General features: G+C 40.4%; 1 protein-coding gene across 2 annotated transcripts in view; it reads left to right on the forward strand.

The window, feature by feature from the left end:
- The window catches only part of MAN2A2 (mannosidase alpha class 2A member 2), a 137,112-nt gene that overhangs the window by 102,944 nt on the left and 14,637 nt on the right, over positions 1 to 19,531 (forward strand). For both annotated transcript variants that reach the window (XR_012251305.1, XM_073653192.1), the window contains exons 11-18: positions 65 to 247; positions 3,411 to 3,525; positions 5,251 to 5,318; positions 5,611 to 5,776; positions 13,286 to 13,522; positions 15,096 to 15,218; positions 16,014 to 16,128; positions 18,999 to 19,132. Coding sequence is in view for 1 of the 2 variants with exons in the window: in XM_073653192.1 (XP_073509293.1) it covers positions 65 to 247; positions 3,411 to 3,525; positions 5,251 to 5,318; positions 5,611 to 5,776; positions 13,286 to 13,522; positions 15,096 to 15,218; positions 16,014 to 16,128; positions 18,999 to 19,132 (1,141 nt within the window). In the remaining variant the exon portion in view is untranslated. The remainder of the gene's footprint in view (positions 1 to 64; positions 248 to 3,410; positions 3,526 to 5,250; positions 5,319 to 5,610; positions 5,777 to 13,285; positions 13,523 to 15,095; positions 15,219 to 16,013; positions 16,129 to 18,998; positions 19,133 to 19,531) is intronic.

A 19,531-nucleotide genomic window follows, 5' to 3' on the forward strand; every position in this document is an offset into this window, starting at 1 on the left:
ACGCTTTATTTGGTATCTGAAGCTGACATACTAAATGTATTATATGTTTTGTGTAAATTTTCAGAGGGGCAGAAATCTTGTACAGTCTGGCCATAAATCATGCGAGACGAGCAGGCCTGGAAAGTAAATATCCTCTCTCTGATTATGCTTTGTTAACCGATGCCAGGCGCAACCTTGGCTTGTTCCAACACCACGATGCCATCACTGGTACAGCAAAGGAAGCCGTAGTTGTTGACTACGGTGTACGGTAAGGAAACACTAAAGATTGAATCAGTTTAGGCAATACTTAAAACTAGGCCCTGTTTCAGTGTTTCTTGTTTTCCTAAAAGCAATGAAAAAAAGATGGTAAACTAGTGTGAAGAAAAAGGAAAGGAATTGTATCATTTCTTTAAAGGGGTTGTCCATGACGATTTAATGTTTTTTTTACCATGGCCATAAAACCTAACAGGCAGATACCATAGCTGCTAACAGAGGCAACTACTTTCCTGTCTATTCAGCGCCGGCTCAGATGGTAACTGACCACTCATGCGGCAGTTCAGCTACTCATATCAACAGAGCAGCTTTTCCTATTCTGGAACGATCTGTCGACGGGGCGTACGTAACTTGCAACGTCATTCTGATTGACAGCCGGCTACTCGCAGTTCGGTCTGTGACCACTCTGAGCCATCAGAGATCGGCTCTGAAAACAGCAGACAGGTAGTTAGCAGCTACCTGGCTGTTCTTATGCCCATAGTAAAATAATCATATAGTCCTATATAACCCTATTTAAAGGAAGCTACCAGTAAAAAATGACCTACTGTTTAAATCAGGTTTATGAGTTGCATGTATTTTTTAAACATTTTTGGCAATGTATTTTATATATAAAACAGTACATTATATATATGTAATATATAGTAAAGTTTTAGGAAGATGTGGAAAAAATGCTGCAAAGAAATAATGCTTTCAAAAATAGTGTCACAGCGGTAATTTGCAAACATCCCTAGCACCGTGGCACTCACTGAGTTCGACGCTCTGCTCATCTCCATGTCAGGCCACCACGCTGAGTTACCTCATGCAGCGCTTCCAACTCTGGTGCATATTCCTGCTGTCTCCATCTGGTCATAGGGAGGCATGGCCAGATCCTGCAGGAATTTAACCATGCTGTGTCTTGCAGGGTTTGTCTTCCCCAGCCTATCGCCTGCCAGCAGGAGATATATTAGGCTGCTCCTCCTTTTGTTCTTAGGTTCCTGTTCCTGTCCTTCTCCAGCATTCAGTCTAGTGTTTTTGTCTCGTCTCTCCTGTTACTGATGTGGTTCATTTACCCAATTTGTCTGACCTCTCTACTACTGACTTCGGCTTTGTTTTGTGAACCTTTGCTACCTGCCCCGATCTCAGACCGTCTGACTACACTTCTGTCTTCGCCCCTCTGTGTTCCGCTTTCCTGCTTTAACCCGTGGGTCAGCTGCTGCAGGTCCGGGGACTACCCTGGAGTGACCCCTGTGTCACACAGTGAGGCAGTTAAAACAAGTAATTCTTCAGGCTCCACTATAATGGAAAGTCATAGAGAAAATGCACCACCTCAAGCAAAGCCACTGCAGGAAAAAGACGAAAGTGGCTTCGCCTAGAAAAACTCAGCAGCTCTGTGGCCGGAAAGAAGACATTGTGTGCACATAACCTAAAATTATAAATTAAAAGCAATAATGTTATTGCTGGTGGGCCAGTATAGGAGGGCCTCGATTCTGGCAAATTATCAGACCACTAATACAAGAGGCCCCCAAAAGTTCAACAGAAGACAATCAAGCTGAAGGGTTCACACACACTTTGGTATAAATATTGGTCCCATTCTCATCCAGGAGAGTGGGACGATTTTTTCTCACTTGTCATCTGTGTGCTGTCCGTGTGCAATCCGTTTTTTACTCTGTATCTATTATTCTTTTACAGAACCATTTAAAGTTTCTTATGCTAAAGAATTGTAATGTATCCATAAAAATCGGATGCCATACTGATGGTCCGTATGGCATGTGATTTTTTTTTTCGTACTGTTCAATTTTGGAGTGAAATCGTAGCATGCAGCAATTTTTTTCTCATGCCAAATACAGCTGGGAAAAAATCTGCAGACCTGCACTGCCTTGGTCTGAGTACAATCCAATTTTTTTTATCGGATTTGCTCACACTTACATATAAATCGGACTAGTGCAATCCATAAAAAATGGACTCCCAGCCATGGGGAGCTATATAAATGTAATGTCCAGCTGAAAGAAACAAAAACCTAAAGAGATGAACTGGAATATAAATTGGTGTGCATGCAGCGTGTAGGCGCATGTTCGCACTGGCCACTAAACAGACAAAACCTAGTATAAAAACAAAATTAGTAGATACCCTGCAGTAAATGAATAAATCACAGTAGTGCATAAAAATAACATAGGGTACTTAGCTAACATAAATTTGATTAAAAAAAACTTAAAAGCCATCCAACCACATCAAGGTGACCCAATTCGGGATGATCCTAACCTCTAGTATTAAAACCTTACCATATGTCAAATGACATAAATGTGAATAAGGGCCGAGCAGGACCGAAACCCCGACTAATCGACACCCAGCCATAGGGACCTATATAAACCTAATGTCCAGCTCAAAGAAAAGGGAGGCCATGCTATAATATGTACAGAGTGCAAAAACCTTAAACAAAAACCTAAAGAGATGAACTGGAATATAAGTTGGTATTCATACAACGTGTAGGCGCATGTTCACACTGGCCGCTAAACAAACAAAACCTAAGATAAAAACAAAGTGAGCAAATACCCTACAGTAAATAAATAAAAAATAAATAAATAAATGGCAATAGTGCATGAAAATAATATAGGGTATTTAGGTAACATAATATTTATTTTTGATCAAAAAAGCGTAAAAGCCATCCCACCGCGTCAAGGTGACCCTATTCGGGGGGGGGGGTGTCCTAACCTCTAGTAGTATTAAAACAATACTATATGTCAAATGTCGTAAATGTGAATGCAATAAACAGTGGATGTGAATACAATAAACAGTGGATTTTCCATATGGAAAATCTGCTGCATATAAACCCATAAAGGTTAACTCATAAAGAACCAAGTAGATCTTATTAATGATGTGTCCTGTGTGTGCAATAATGACAAGAAAGTTTACAATGTAATTGGACGCAGACATGGTTTGTTTATGTGGAAGTTTAACCCTCAGAATCACCTGCTTTATTGAGTCCAAGGAACATCAGTCCGGCGTCATAGACGACATGTTAAATTCTAGCCTTACTTAATTCTGCTGTAAAAATCTTTAATTTTCTTGAACTTCATTCTAAATGGTGACATATCTACTAGTTGTTTTGTGCTAACTCACATCTGTATTTAGCTGAGACTTTCAGTATATCAGATCTGTGCATGTTCCTCTTTCTCTCCCAGGTTGCTCCATTCATTGATGAATTTGAAACGCATCTTAATTAATGCGGCTCACTACCTCGTTGTGGCAGACAAGGAGAAGTATCACTATGATCACTCTGTGCCGTTCTTCAGCACGGTAATTGTATTGCGGACATAACAAGTTGGCTCTAGGGTGTGTTTTTTAATAGGTCACAGAGATTTAATAAGTCCCATTGTGGCTTCAAAGAAGATGGAAAATAATAAAATGTTTCTCAAGCCCTCGTGTTAGGACTCATCGCTATGCACACATATATTTTATGATAACTAGCTGTAATATTTTGTGCACGCTCCAATTTCTACACTGTTATGGTGTATATAGGAACAGAGCAGCTTAGCAAATGTATAGAGTATGTGCAAGAATGTAGTAAATGTGCAGAGAAACTGGACTGTGGTCCCTGTTCTGTAAGGCGCTATACACATTACTTTTAACATTACATTTGGATGCAGATACCTTTACAGTTGCATGACTGACCGCTGGTGTAAACAGCTATTCCTTGCTGTGTATGTCTTTCTTCTTATGTGGGACCTGCTTGTTTTAAAAAATCAAAATATAAAAAATGTGTATAGAGTGGTGTGAAAGTGTTTTCCCCCTTCCTGATTTCTTATTCTAGTGCATGTTTATAATATTTAAATATTAGACCAATAGAACACAAGTAAACACAAAATTAAGTTTTTTTAAATGAAGATCTTTATTATTAAGGGAAAAAGAAATCCAAACCTACAGTGCCCTGTGTGAAAAAGTGATTGCCCCCTAAACCTAATAACTGGTTGGGCCACCCTTAGCAGCAACAACTGCAATCAATCGTTTGCGATAACTGGCAATGAGTCTTTTATAACGCTCTGGAGGAGTTTTTGCCACTCATCTTTGTTCTAATTCAGCCACATTGGAGGGTTTCCGAGCATGAACCGCCTTTTTATGTCATGCCACAGTATCTCAGTCGGATTAAGGTCAGGACTTTGACTAGGCCACTCCAAAGCCTTAATTTTTTTTTTCTTAAGCTACTCAGAGGTGGACGTGCTGGTGTGTTTTGGACCATTTTCCTGCTGCATAACCCTATTGTGCTTTGGCTTGAGGTCACGAACAAACTATAACACAAACTTTCACGCAACTATAATGTATGAGCCTTTTTTTCTAAAATGTTGTGTGTGTTTCTCTTAGACTTCTTAGACTTCAATGAAAGTAAAATGTCTATATTAGTCTATAAAGAGCTTTCAAACATGAATGCATTTGTTGTCGACCGTATTTCTTCTGTGACGTCTTTTCTTTTGTAGAAGACCGATGTCTGTAATGCACTTTGATTGACTTCTGGGATAGAGCAGGAGCCACATAGGAGAGCCCCTTTAGAATATGGAGTGGACTAGACTCCAATTTTGTACTTTAAAAATGGAAAAAAATAGCACATGCTGTGTAGTTAACATATGAGTCTATTTGTGCCTGTGTGAAAAGCCCCACAGATAACTTTGATTCCACAATGTAGATTGTATAAAATATGGATGAAGAATATGTGTATTTGATAGCAGTTCTGAGATGGTCATAATCCATAAACTAAATGGGAGATTTTACATTTTGGATAGAACTTTTTAGCCTACAGCTACACGGCAACATGTGTGCATGACACTGAAATCACAGTACCGCATTAGGATATCACATCTAATGATTTCCTATCGGCTACGACCTGCTGCAACACAGTATCGCAAATGTCCCATAAAAGTTTCCAAGTAAACCTAGTGAAAGAAAGAATTTGCTGATGCTGTATTAAATATTTTTGATCTGTATTTTTAAGTGGTATTTCCATATTAATCTATGAATTTTCACTTTCAGGATGACAGTCGATTGACCCAGGAAACATTGCCAGAGAAAACCGTTATTAAATTAGGTACATCTCCAAGGTACGGTGCTGCAGACAGGTAGTCGACATCGACTATTTCAATATATACAGTACTTACTGCAGCTTCAGTATCCGTTATCTGGCAGGATGCGCTTTCAATGTATTAGGATAATTTGTAGCAGTTGTGGGCAGATATTTATGGACCATTGATTAATAAATGAGTCAGGAGAGATAATTCAGATGTTTATGACTCCTAAGACAGGTCTGATCTTTCCTGGCATGCTTTACTGCCGGCATACTGGTGTCACCTGTTCACTCGTGTATTCACGGATCTTTTCTCTTTTTTGGTTTAGATATATAGTCGTCTTTAACCCAGTAGAGCAGAATCGCTTGTGCGTAGTCTCTGTTTTGGTGAACACACCTCATGTACGTGTACTCACAGAAGAAGGCCAGCCAATGGCCGTTCAGCTTAGTCCAGTATGGCAGACGTTGACGGACATGAACCCTGATGTTTTCCAGGTCAGGAAGACTTTTGGTAATGGAGTTTGAGCTGTATGTTTCCATTGTACTTGGTCGTCTTTCTGGTGTCAGCTCATCATTAATGATCTGTTTCGGACTGTTGAGTTGCTTTCCTACCTAATTTGAAAATAGAAAGACTTAGGCTAAATTCCCACCATGAGTTTTTGGTGAGTGTTTTTCTGCTGTGTATTTTCGCAGTGTCTTACAGTTCTAGCAAAGCGAATGGGAACTATAGAAATTTCATGCCCTCTGTGCTTTTTTTTATGAACACCAAGTAACAGGAAGTATCAAAAACAAAGCTGCTTTATTTAAAATATGACATACCAAAAAGAGACAAAAACCACAAGAGAAAAAAACTCGATAAAAAAGCATGTAAAAAAATCCAAGCAATTTAAATTTTGCTCATTAGTGTACAGAAAATCTGCAACATCAAAAAAAGCACCAAATACTCATCATGGGAACGTAGCCTTAAAATTGGTGGAAGCAGAAGCAATTGTGTATGAGCATTAGGTTACAGAGTTGTCTGCTGATTGCTGGGCTTGTGCTTTTACTTAGCAGCCAATCTGAAGAAGCAGAGCAGCGACCCTAGCAGATCGGCTGCAGACCTTCTCAGTCTTCCTGTAGTCAATGCAATCAAACTAGACTTCTAATCATAGCTGCACATGAATGCAGGGAGATAAATGAACACATGGTAGCCATCGGATCCACAAATCAGGAAATCAAATTTTTAATCTAAGCACATACTGATAATCCTGTGATAAACTATCTAGAAAGCGACCATGTGATACATTTACTCTAAGGCCACAGTCACACTTTCAGTATTCGGTCAGTGGTTTACATCAGTATTTGTAAGTCAAAACCAGGAGTGGAACAATCAGAGGAAAAGTATAATAGAAACACGTCACCACTTCTGTATTTATCACCCACTCCTGGTTTTGGCTTCTAAATACTGATGTGAAATACTGAACAAATACTGATAATGTGCAGCCTAAGGTTCAATGTCAATCCCAGACTAGAGAAAACCAGTATTGATGGCTTCCCACGTTACCATGTGCTTAAAGGGAATGTGTCACCTGGATTTTTTTTCTACAAATTATAGCTAGATACTAACATACATATTTTTTTCTTAGCAGTTTTTTAATTTTCTAATTGCACATTGTTTTTAATTTTATTTTTTGCACATGGTTATTGGGGCAGCCATCTTCCTATGCTGCCACTCGGCCTTGTTTAAAGGAATGCTTTATACACTGCTCAAAAAAATAAAGGGAACACTCAAATAACACATCCTAGATCTGAATGAATGAAATATTCTCATTAAATACTTTGTTCTGTACAAAGTTGAATGTGCTGACAACAAAATCACACAAAAATCATCAATGGAAATCAAATTTATTAACCAATAGAGGCCTGGATTTGGAGTCACCCCCAAAATTAAAGTGGAAATACACACTACAAGCTGATCCAACTTAGGAGGAACCCAGAGCCAACCGCACCAGCATATGGTCTCACAAGGGGTCTGAGGATCCCATCTCGGTACCTAATGGCAGTCAGGCTACCTCTGGCGAGCACATGGAGGGCTGTGCGGCCCTCCAAAGAAATGCCACCCCACACCATTACTGACCCACTGCCAAACCAGTCATGCTGAAGGATGTTGCAGGCTGCAGATCGCTCTCCACGGCGTCTCTAGACTCTGTCACGTCTGTCACATGTGCTCAGTGTGAACCTGCTTTCATCTGTGAAGAGCACAGAGCACCAGTGGCGACTTTGCCAATCCTGGTGTTCTGTGGCAAATACCAAACGTCCTGCACGGTGTTGGGCTGTGAGCACAACCCCCATCTGTGGACGTCGGGCCCTCACACCACCCTCATGGAGTCAGTTTCTAACCGTTTGTGCAGACACATGCACATTTGTGGCCTGCTGGAGGTCATTTTGCAGGGCTCTGGCAGTCCTCCTCCTGTTCCTCCTTGCACAAAGGCGGAGGTAGCGGTCCTGGTGCTGGGTTGTTGCCCTCCTATGGCCCCCTCCACGTCTCCTGGTGTACTGGCTTGTCTCCTGGTAGCGCCTCCAGCCTCTGGACACTATGCTGACAGACACAGCAAACCTTGCCACAGCTCACATTGATGTGCCATCCTGGATGAGCTGCACTACCTGAGCAAATTCTGTAGGTTGTAGAGTCCGTCTAATGCTACCACGAGTGTGAAAGCACAACCAACATTCAAAAGTGACCAAAACATCAGCCAGAAAGCATTGGTACTGAGATGTGGTCTGTGGTCCCCACCTGCAGAACCACTCCTTTATTGAGGGTATCTTGATAATTGCCAATAATTTCCATCTATTGTCTATTCCATTTGCACAACAGCATGTGAAATTGATTGTCAATCAGTGTTGCTTCCTAAGTGGACAGTTTGATTTCACAGAAGTTTGATTTACTTGGAGTTATATTCTGTTATATTCTGTTGTTTAAGTGTTCCCTTTATTTTTTTGAGCAGTGTAGTTACCATGTGGCCGGACAGTCTATGCAACTCAATGATGTCTCCTGCTCCTCTGGCACAGACATATGCCCAGAAACCAATTCACTGGTTTCTTTTTTTATAAATGTATCTTTATTAAGTTTCAATGAAAAAATACAAATACAAACATAAGGCAATATTGTGCCAAAAATAGCAGGTCAAACATGACCACATAATAACAATAAACAGTATCTTCATAATATTTAAAAAGTAAACAATCCAAGGTATAGTTACTTGTTGTACATTGACTCAAGTAACACAAACTTAAATTTAGAGTTATTGCTTAATCCCGTAGAGTAACAAGGAGGAAGAGAAAGAAAAAGTGGAAGGAACTAAACCATAAACACAGACTCACACAAAGAAAGAGGGATGGGGGAGAAGGCAAGTACAGGAAAGAGGGCAGGGGCTCCTAGAATGCAGACTTAGTTTTCCCCTATAAGGTTGAGGTATTCATCAGATTCTCTGCTTTCTTTGAAATTTGGCCTCCTCCCAGATACAAACTCACACCTTCTAGCATGGTGTGCGGCAGCCTTATCTATGAGCAGACTATTTCCTAGGAGAAGAATTTTCTGTGGCCACATCTCTACATGCCTCTCTTATTTTTTGCGCATTGTACATAGACATAGAGCTCTATATACCAGTACACCTCTATGTACTAAATACCTAAATTAAAAAATATATACAGTACCGACCAAAAATTTGGACACACCTTCTCATTTAAAGATTTTTCTGTATTTTCATGACTATGAAAATTGTACATTCACACTGAAGGCATCAAAACTATGAATTAACACATGTGGAATTATATACTTAACGAAAAAGTGTGAAACAACTAAAAATATGTCTTATATTCTAGGTTCTTCAAAGTAGCCACCTTTTGCTTTGATGACTGCTTTGCACACTCTTGGCATTCTCTTGATGAGCTTCAAGAGGTAGTCACCGGAAATGGTCTTCCAACAATCTTGAAGGAGTTCCCAGAGATGCTTAGCACTTGTTGGCCCTTTTGCCTTCACTCTGCTTTCCAGCTCACCCCAAACCATCTCGATTGGGTTCAGGTCTGGTGACTGTGGAGGCCAGGTCATCTGGTGTAGCACCCCTTCACTCTCCATCTTGGTCAAATAGCCCTTACACAGCCTGGAGGTGTGTTTGGGGTCATTGTCCTGTTGAAAAATAAATGATGGTCCAACTAAACGCAAACCGGATGGAATAGCATGCCGCTGCAAGATGCTGTGGTAGCCATGCTGGTTCAGTATGCCTTCAATTTTGAATAAATCCCCAACAGTGTCACCAGCAAAGCACTCCCACACCATCACACCTCCTCCTCCATGCTTCACCTTGGGAACCAGTCATGTAGAGTCCATCCGTTCACCTTTTCTGCGTCGCACAAAGACACGGTGGTTGGAACCAAAGATCTCAAATTTGGACTCATCAGACCAAAGCACAGATTTCCACTGGTCTAATGTCCATTCCTTGTGTTCTTTAGCCCAAACAAGTCTCTTCTGCTTGTTGCCTGTCCTTAGCAGTGGTTTCCTAGCAGCTATTTTACCATGAAGGCCTGCTGCACAAAGTCTCCTCTTAACAGTTGTTGAAGAGATGTGTCTTCTGCTAGAACTCTGTGTGGCATTGACCTGGTCTCTAATCTGAGCTGCTGTTAACCTGCAATTTCTGAGGCTGGTGACTCGGATAAACTTATCCTCAAAAGCAGAGGTGACTCTTGGTCTTCCTTTCCTGGGGCAGTCCTCATGTGAGACAGTTTATTTGTAGCACTTGATGGTTTTTGCAACTGCACTTGGGGACACTTTCAAAGTTTTACCAATTCTTTACACTGACTGACCTTCATTTCTTAAAGTAATGATGGCCACTTGTTTTTCTTTACTTAGCTGCTTTTTTCTTGCTATAATACAAATTCTAACAGTCTATTCAGTAGGACTATCAGCTGTGTATCCACCAGACTTCTGCACAACACAACTGATGGTCCCAACCCCATTTATAAGGCAATAAATACCACTTATTAAACCTGACAGGGCTCACCTGTGAAGTGAAAACTATTTCCGGTGACTACCTCTTGAAGCTCATCAAGAGAATGCCAAGAGTGTGCAAAGCAGTCATCAAAGCAAAAGGTGGCTACTTTGTAGAACCTAGAATATAAGACATATTTTCAGTTGTTTCACACTTTTTTGTTAAGTATATAATTCCACATGTGTTAATTCATAGTTTCGGTGTGAATGTACAATTTTCATAGTCATGAAAATACAGAAAAATCTTTACATGAGAAGGTGTGTCCAAACTTTTGGTCTGTACTGTATATATTTTTTATAAATATAAAATTTTCCTATTCAAATCCTGGGGAAGACCAGACTATATCCCAGGGATAGTAGATAGATAGAGAGTAGATAGATAGATAGATGCAAGAAATAAAGGCCACACTCTGTAGCTCAGCAAAAAGGTGAAAAATTGTATTCCATGCCCAAACGTTGTGTACCTTGGAGGATTGCACCCATACTCTGAACAGTAATTTTAGAGAGATAGATAGCGAAAAATTGGGACAACACTGTATATAATAACTAACCATGGGTGCAAGGCCCCCCAAACAAATATCCATTTGTAATAGTAATTAAAAAGCAGGGAGCACTCCAAAAAATTGTGAAAAAAAGGTGGACTTTACTAGCCCACATGGTGTGGCAACATTTCGGTTGTGGCCAACCTTTTCTCAATATAGATAGATGGATATCCTTAGGATAGGTCATCAGTGGTGTGGATCATCTCATGCGAGAGAATCGGATCACACTCCGATGACACTCAGATCAAACTCTGACAGAGTTTGAGCCAAGTGTCATTTTCATAATCAGCCCGATTCTCTTGCATGAGGAATCTACACCAGTGTGAGTGTACCCTAAGTATGAGTGTCATACACATAGCGACTGCAGTCGCATTTCTCCTGCACTACCATTTCTGTTCTTAAGTGGCTATGTTCATACTTTCAGTACTTGGTCAGTATTTTACCTCCGTATTTGTAAGCCAAGACCAGAAGTGGAATAACCAGATGAAAAGTATAATAGAAACACGTCACCACTTTTTTTTTTCATTTTTCACCCACTGACCAAATACTGAACATGTGAATGTGGCCTAAATCTCGCAGCAATCCGTATCTGATGAAGGTAAAAACATCAAAACATCATATGTTACTAAATCTCTCTGGATTGCCCATCCTAAAAAACCTGAATACATGTTTTTCAACTTTTTTTGGAGTGCCATGTACTTTAGTATTGTTATGCTAACAGAGTGGAGCTCTTCTTGAGCACCCCCTCCCTATATGTGTGCATATACACTGTGTGCAGAATTATTAGGCAAATTTGTATTTTGATCACATGATACTTTGTATACATGGTGTCCTACTCCAAGCTGCATAGGCTTGAGAGCCAACTACCAATTAAGTAAATCTGGTGATGTGCATCTCTGTAATGAGGAGGGGTGTTGACTAATGACATCAACACCCTATATAAGGTGTGCTTAATTATTAGGCAACTTCCTTTCCTTTGGCAAAATGGGTCAGAAGAGAGATTTGACGGGCTCTGAAAAGTCCAAAATTGTGAGATGTCTTGCAGAGGGATGCAGCAGTCTTGAAATTTCCAAACTTTTGAAGCGTGATCACCGAACAATCAAGCATTTCATGGCAAATAGCCAACAGGGTCGCAAGAAGCGTGTTGGCCAAAAAAGGCGCAAAATAACTGCCCATGAATTGAGGAAAATCAAGCGTGAAGCTGCCAAGATGCCATTCGCCACCAGTTATGCCATATTTTAGAGTTGCAACGTTACTGGAGTATCAAAAAGCACAAGGTGTGCGATACTCAGGGACATGGCCAAGGTAAGGAAGGCTGAAAAACGACCACCTTTAACAAGAAACATAAGATAAAACGTCAAGAATGGGCCAAGAAATATCTTAAGACGGATTTTTCAAAGGTTTTATGGACTGATGAAATGAGAGTGACTCTTGATGGGCCAGATGGATGGGCCAGAGGCTGGATCAGTAAAGGGCAGAGAAATCCACTCCGACTCAGACGCCAGCAAGGTGGAGGTGGGGTACTGGTATGGGCTGGTATCATCAAAGATGAACTTGTGGGACCTTTTCGGGTTGAGGATGGAGTGAAGCTCAACTCCCAGACCTACTGCCAGTTTCTGGAAGACAACTTCTTCAAGCAGTGGTACAGGAAGAAGTCAGTATCATTCAAGAAAAACCTGATTTTCATGCAGGACAATGCTCCATCACATGCATCCAACTACTCCACAGCGTGGCTGGCCAGTAAAGGTCTAAAAGAAGAAAAAATAATGACATGGCTCCCTTGTTCACCTGATCTGAACCCCATAGAGAACCTGTGGTCCATCATAAAATGTAAGATCTACAGGGAGGGAAAACAGTACACCTCTTGGAACAGTGTCTGGGAGGCTGTGGTGGCTGCTGCACGCAATGTTGATCGAAAACAGATCAAGCAACTGACAGAATCTATGGATGGAAGGCTGTTGAGTGACATCATAAAGAAAGGTGGCTATATTCATCACTAATTTTTTTGTTTTTTGTTTTTGCGTGTCAGAAATGTTTATTTCTAAATTTTGTGCACTGATACTGGTTTACCTGGTGAAAATAAACAAGTGAGATGGGATTATATTTGGTTTTTATTAAGTTGCCTAATAATTCGGCACAGTAATAGTTACCTGCCCAAACAGATATCCTCCTAAGATAGCCAAATCTAAAAAAAAACCAACTCCAACTTCCAAAAATATTAAGCTTGGATATTTATGAGTCTTTGGGGTTGATTGAGAACATAGTTGTTGATCAATAATAAAAATAATCCTCTAAAATACAACTTGCCTAATAATTCTGCACACAGTGTATATACATTATGTAAGTTGGATTAAAGTCATTATTTAATTATATCTAGATCAGAAAGATCTAATTTTTCATGTTAATGTTTTTATAATAAAGTCTCTTCCCTTATGATAGGTGTCCTTCACTGTCCGGTTACCAGCTCTCGGACTGAGCATCTTTCAGCTGTACATGTCATTTGATACACACACTACCCTGAAATCCAGTGTCCGAGTGTATTTACATGGACGAGACCTAAACATGAAGAAACAGGACACATTTTCAGTCAAGCTTTTGGAGACTAGCTCGGACGATTTCTGTGTGGAGAATCAGCACATTCAGGTGTGGTTTTCTGGTGTCACAGGTCTAATGAAGGTGAGTAAATGCGCATAACACCGTTATACTTTATTGCTGCTTCATATGGAGAGCATTTGTTGCCATATTATATGCCATATTACACCTATATTCCTCAATAGAAGCATTGATCTCAAGGTAAAATACAGTACCTCTGTATTTCTGTGCCATATGAAAAATCCAAGCTACATGTGCCCTTGTTTCTCAACTCTGGTTCCATATTATATCCAATAGCTCATTTTTTATGATTTTAGGCTTTTGATTATTGTATATGTTTATGTAGTTAGTGTTCACTGTATGTAATATGCTCAAATCTAGCTCTAGCAGTATGTTAAGGGTTGTTTTCCTGCTGGAAGGTGAACCCACGCCTCAGTCGCAAGTGTTTTGCAGCTACTAACTGGTTTTCCTGCAGGATTGCCCTAAATATAGCCCCATCCATCTTCCTATCAACACTGACCAGCTTTCCTTCCCCTGTTGAAGAAAAGCATCCCCACAGCATGATGCTGTGACTACCATGGTTGACAGTGGGGGTGGTGTTTAGAGGGTGAGTTACAGTGTAGGTTTTCCACAACACACAGCATTTTGAATTTAGCCCAAAAAGTTCTCATCTGACCAAAGCACCTTCTTCCTCATGCCATGTAGGGGACACAGCTGGCATATGGAACAAGGTGCTCTGGTTAGATGAGACTAAACTAGGACTTTTGGGGCTAAATGCAAAACGCTATGTGTGGTGGAAAACTAACACTGCATATCACCCTGAAAATACCATCCCCACCATGAAATATGAAGGTAGCAGCATCATGCTATGGGGATTCTTTTCTTCAGCAATGACTGGGAAGCTGGTCAGATGGATGGAGCTAAAGAAAAATGCAAACCTGAAGGAAAATCTGTTAGAAGCTGCAAAAGTCTTGAGACAGGGGTATAGGTTCACCTTCCAGCAAGACAACGACCCTACACATACTGCCAAAGCTACAATGAAGTGATTTAGATCAAAGCATATTCATGGTCCAATCACAATCTAGATCTAAATCCCATTAAGAATCTGTGGCAAGACTTGATATTTGCTGTTCACAGACACCTCCATTCAATCTCACTGAGGTAGAGCTGGGTTGCAAAGAAGAATGGGCAAAGATTTCAGCCTCTAGATGAGCAAAGCCAAATGCACATCACCATTTTCAGATTTATATTTTTAAAATATTTAGAAAACCATGTATCATTTCCTTTACACTTCACAAATACTTGCTACTTAGTGTTGGTATACCACATAAAATCGCAATCAAATACATCTAAGTTTGTGGTTGTAATGTGAAAAAATGGGGAAAAGTTCACGGGGTATGAATTCTTTTTCAAGGCACCGTGTATCCATAGCTGCTCATGTTATCTACAGCCTGTAGATATCTATAGTTACTTATGTTATCTACAGCCTGTATACAGTATATCCATAGCTGCTTGTGTTATCTACAGCTTGTATATAACTTTTTATAAATATAGAACACTTCATTGGTGAATACTTTGTTGAAATTTCATATTTGCGATGCATAGATGAGAACTTTCTGCAGCCAGGATTCATGTCATTATTTATTGATTTTTGCAGGGCATTAAACGAGCTGGAGAGGAGCAGGAGCAGAAAGTTAGCATGGAATTTCTCATCTATGGAACTCGCACATCCAAGGACAAAAGTGGAGCTTACCTCTTCCTTCCTGATGGAGATGCCAAGGTATAAAGTTTATAAGAAACATATTCACTTTTTCTGCATGCTGGAGATTATATCAGGGCTGACTCTGAAATGGACCGACTCCGACTCCTAAAATATATAATAAATTGGGTACAGTAGTACAATGTAGTTTGTGGGGAATATTTTTTCTTAAGAATTTGGGAAAGTTATGAAAAGTCCTATAAATGTCTGTCTTTTAGCTGAGATGAATCTGTGCTACAGTAAATTTATCACTTAAACATGAGCCATGTATGAGGGAGTCAGAGTCGTGGAGTCGGAGTCATGGAAATTGAGGAGTCGGAGTCGGAGGTTTGAGTTACCAACTCCACAGCCCTGGATTATATTATGGGACATTATTAGTGTTAAATACTTGCATTAACCATGAAATAACTATTCTGCAGAATGTTTTCTTAGAATATTAGTATTTTGCCGATTCTCTGTTATTTAACAGTTTTTCAATGTTTATAAACAAACTGACTCTTGATTCAAATAAATTACATTAGAGCATCCCAAAGGCTTAGATCATCTGTTGCACTACAGACTAAAAGTATATTGCACTAATTTGCACTAATTAGGCAAAACATTGAGGTGCACTTTCTAGGACATGTAGTATCCTCTGCAGACCTTCCTGAGTGTCCTCCTGTCGCTCTCACAGCAGCAGAGGTTCATAATATATAAATATCCATCACTTACAAATAACTACTTTCTGTTCTACCTTCAGTAAGGCGTCCTATCCCAGGACGGTCCATAAGTACAGGACTACTGGCTATAGGTAAATATATTTACATTATCTTACAGTTGTACACACCAAAAGACCCCCCTGTGGTACGCGTTATTGAGGGTCCTTTTGTTTCAGAGGTGACTTGCCATTTTCAACATGTTCAGCAGACAATGAGGGTCTATAATTTACCAGGTCAGTGTTTGTTACGCTTAATATATATGTATACTGGCTTTTTATTAATGTAATATGAAATATATTCTCTGAAAATTCAGAACAACTTTGGACAGCTACAGATGTAACATTATTTATCAGTAGTCTTAATTATTTAATAGTTATTTATGTAGGTCAGATGAAATACAAAACTTGTTTCAAGAGTTGGACTAAAGCATCCGCCAACTCCTGGACAATCAGTGGTGCAACGTGACGTTGGTGGATGGAGCGAGACATGATGTCCCAGATGTGCTCAATCGGATTCAGGTCTGGGGAACGGGCGAGCCAGTCCATAGCTTCAATGCCTTAATCTTGCAGGAACTGCTGACACATTCCAGCCACGTGAGGTCTGGCATTGTCCTGCATTAAGAGGAACCCATGGCCAACCGCACCAGCATATGGTCTCAAAAGGGGTCTGAGGATCTCATCTCGGTACCTAATGGCAGTCAGGCTACCTCTGGCGAGCACATGGAGGGCTGTGCGGCCCTCCAAAGAAATGCCACCCCACACCACTACTGACCCACTGCCAAACCGGTCATGCTGAAGGATGTTGCAGGCAGCAGATCGCTCTCCACGGCGTCTCCAGACTCTGTCATGTCTGTCACATGTGCTCTGTGTGAACCTGCTTTCATCTGTGAAGAGCACAGGGCGCCAGTGGCGACTTTGCCAATCCTGGTGCTCTGTGGCAAATGCCAAGCATACTGCATGGCTTTGAGCTGTAAGCACAAGCCCCATCTGTGGACGTCGGGCCCTCATACCTCCCTCATGGAGTAGGTTTCTAACCGTTTGTGCAGACACATGCACATTTGTGGCCTGCTGGAGGTCCTTTTGCAGGGCTCTGGCAGCGTTCCTCCTTGCACAAAGGCGGAGGTAGCGGTCCTGCTGCTGGGTTGTTGCCCTCCTACGGCCCCCTCCATGTCTCCTGGTGTACTGGCCTGTCTCCTGGTAGCGCCTCCAGCCTCTGGACACTACGCTGACAGACACAGCAAACCTTCTTGGCACAGCTCGCATTGATGCGCCATCCTGGATGAGCTGCACTACCTGAGCAACTTCTGTGGGTTGTAGAGTCTGTCTCATGCAACCACGAGTGTGAAAGCTCAACCAACATTCAAAAGTGACCAAAACATCAGCCAGAAAGCATTGGTACTGAGATGTGGTCTGTGGTCCCCACCTGCAGAACCACTCCTTTATTGAGTGTGTCTTGATAATTGCCAATAATTTGCATCTATTGTCTATTCCATTTGCACAACAGCATGTGAAATTGATTGTCAATCAGTGTTGCTTCCTAAGTGGACAGTTTGATTTCACAGAAGTTTGATTTACTTGGAGTTATATTCTGTTGTTTAAGCGTTCCCTTTATTTTTTTGAGCAGTGTATTTCCAGGTAACTTTTAACACGTAATAAAATCCATAAAAACAAATCCCAAAACACCATTGCCAAATTGCATTTTTATGGAATTTCACCAAACTTGGGAGTTTTTTTCCCGATATCCAGTATGTTGAATTGTAAATTGAATGGTGCCATTCCAAACTAGAACTTGCCATGTGGTCGGAAAGAGTAAGAAGTTATGGCTCTTGGAAGAAGGGGAGGAAAAAATGAAAATACAAAAATGTAAATTCACGGGAAGGAGTTAAATTTGGATTTAGGTATAGCCAAAAGATGTCAATTAGGACCACGTTCAGTCACTGCCTCAATTTTATCGCCGCCGCTGCCGACACCGATAACAGCTGATTGGCGGGGGTGCCTGGTGTCGGACCCTGGCTGATCAGACATTGATCATTCAGACATCTGTGCAAATTGGTCCAAGATCACACATCAATGCACGGACTGGTCTCAGCTCTCCCGACCCGAGCGTGACAGCCTCATAGAGATACATGAACTGGTCACACTCTGGTTGGGAGACCCACGGCCTGTTGGTTCATTAGTGGTCTGATTTCGAACCGATGTCCAAGGCGATCTGAATGAGCCTTTAATGGGAGTGCTGGAGATAGCCGAGCGCAGGGTTGAGCCGAGTACTGGCATTTTTTTTTCTTTTCAAATGGCTGTTACACAAAAACCTGATTTAAACAATGGGTCATTTTCTAATGATACCTTGCCTTTAACAAATTGAATAATATCATTGATACCTTACTTAAATAATAACCATTCATTATTCAAGGAAAGCATTTTATAAAAGTAGTAAAATTCTTACAATGAAATTCTCAGGCCATCATTTATTTTATAGCTGCAGGGCAAGGCAAAAAAATGTAATTTAGAGAACCAATTTGTGAGGGTCATTGCAACCTAACTTTAAAGCAGGAGTGTAGCTATTGGGCTTGTTCACACATTGAGTATTTGCAGCGTTTTTTTCCATGTGCAATTCTTGAAATCTCATCCACATGCTGCTTATTTTCTTTTTTTCATTTTCAACTATAATTGTGTTTTTTCAAATGCGCAGCATCTCAACTCCTTCAGTGTTTTTGCTGCATTTTTCATTTATTTAAATGAATGCATAAAAACACAACTAAAAGTGCATCAATAACAAATGAGAAACAAGCCTATTATATGCTGCGATTTATCTGCCAAGGAACTGTATTTTTAGGTCAGAAAAATCCACTGCTAAAACTCAATGTGTCAACATACCCACAAGGCAAGGTGGGGGCCCGGATATGTAGTTTACATTAAGCCCCAGGATCTTAAAGGTTTGTCTTTGCTTTTAAGCTTTTTCATTAGTTTTGTAAAACTGAAGGTCTCATTCGTGGCCAACATTACATATGCAACATAGTGGTAACACGTTGTGTGCATAATATGATTTAGCATCACTTTTTCTCTCTGATTTGTGTACTTACTATCAGAACTATATTCCCTTACAGGAACTGACGGCCTTTCTGTAGATATCAGTTCACTCATTGACATCCGTGATCATGTTAATAAAGAGATTGCCATGAGAATCAGCACTGACATCCAGAGCGAGAACACCTTCTTCACTGACCTCAACGGCTTTCAGGTTCTTTTTTGCCTCTTTATCTCTGTCTCCAAGTAAAGAAGAAGAATATAAGTGTATGAATATGTAGTATACGGTATATATTCACACACTTTTATACATATATGTATATATACATGCAGTGGGAAAAATATTTCATACTTTCGATTTTGAAAGTTTTCCCACCTATAAAAAATGGAAAGATCTGTAATTTTTATCGTAGGTATATTTAAACTGTGAGAGGCAGAATCTAAAAATAAAAAACAGAAAATCGCATTGTATGATTTTTACATAATTAAATTGCATTTTATTGCATGAAATAAGTATTTGATCACCTACCAACCAGCAAGAATTCTGGCTCTCACAGACCTGTTAGTTTTTCTTTAAAAAGCCCTCCTACTCTGCACTCATTACCTGTATTAA

Source organism: Phyllobates terribilis, unplaced genomic scaffold (genome assembly GCF_046119375.1).
Source record: "Phyllobates terribilis strain yellow unplaced genomic scaffold, ASM4611937v1 Scaffold_11__3_contigs__length_659146591, whole genome shotgun sequence".
In the NCBI taxonomy this organism is placed as follows: domain Eukaryota; kingdom Metazoa; phylum Chordata; class Amphibia; order Anura; family Dendrobatidae; genus Phyllobates; species Phyllobates terribilis.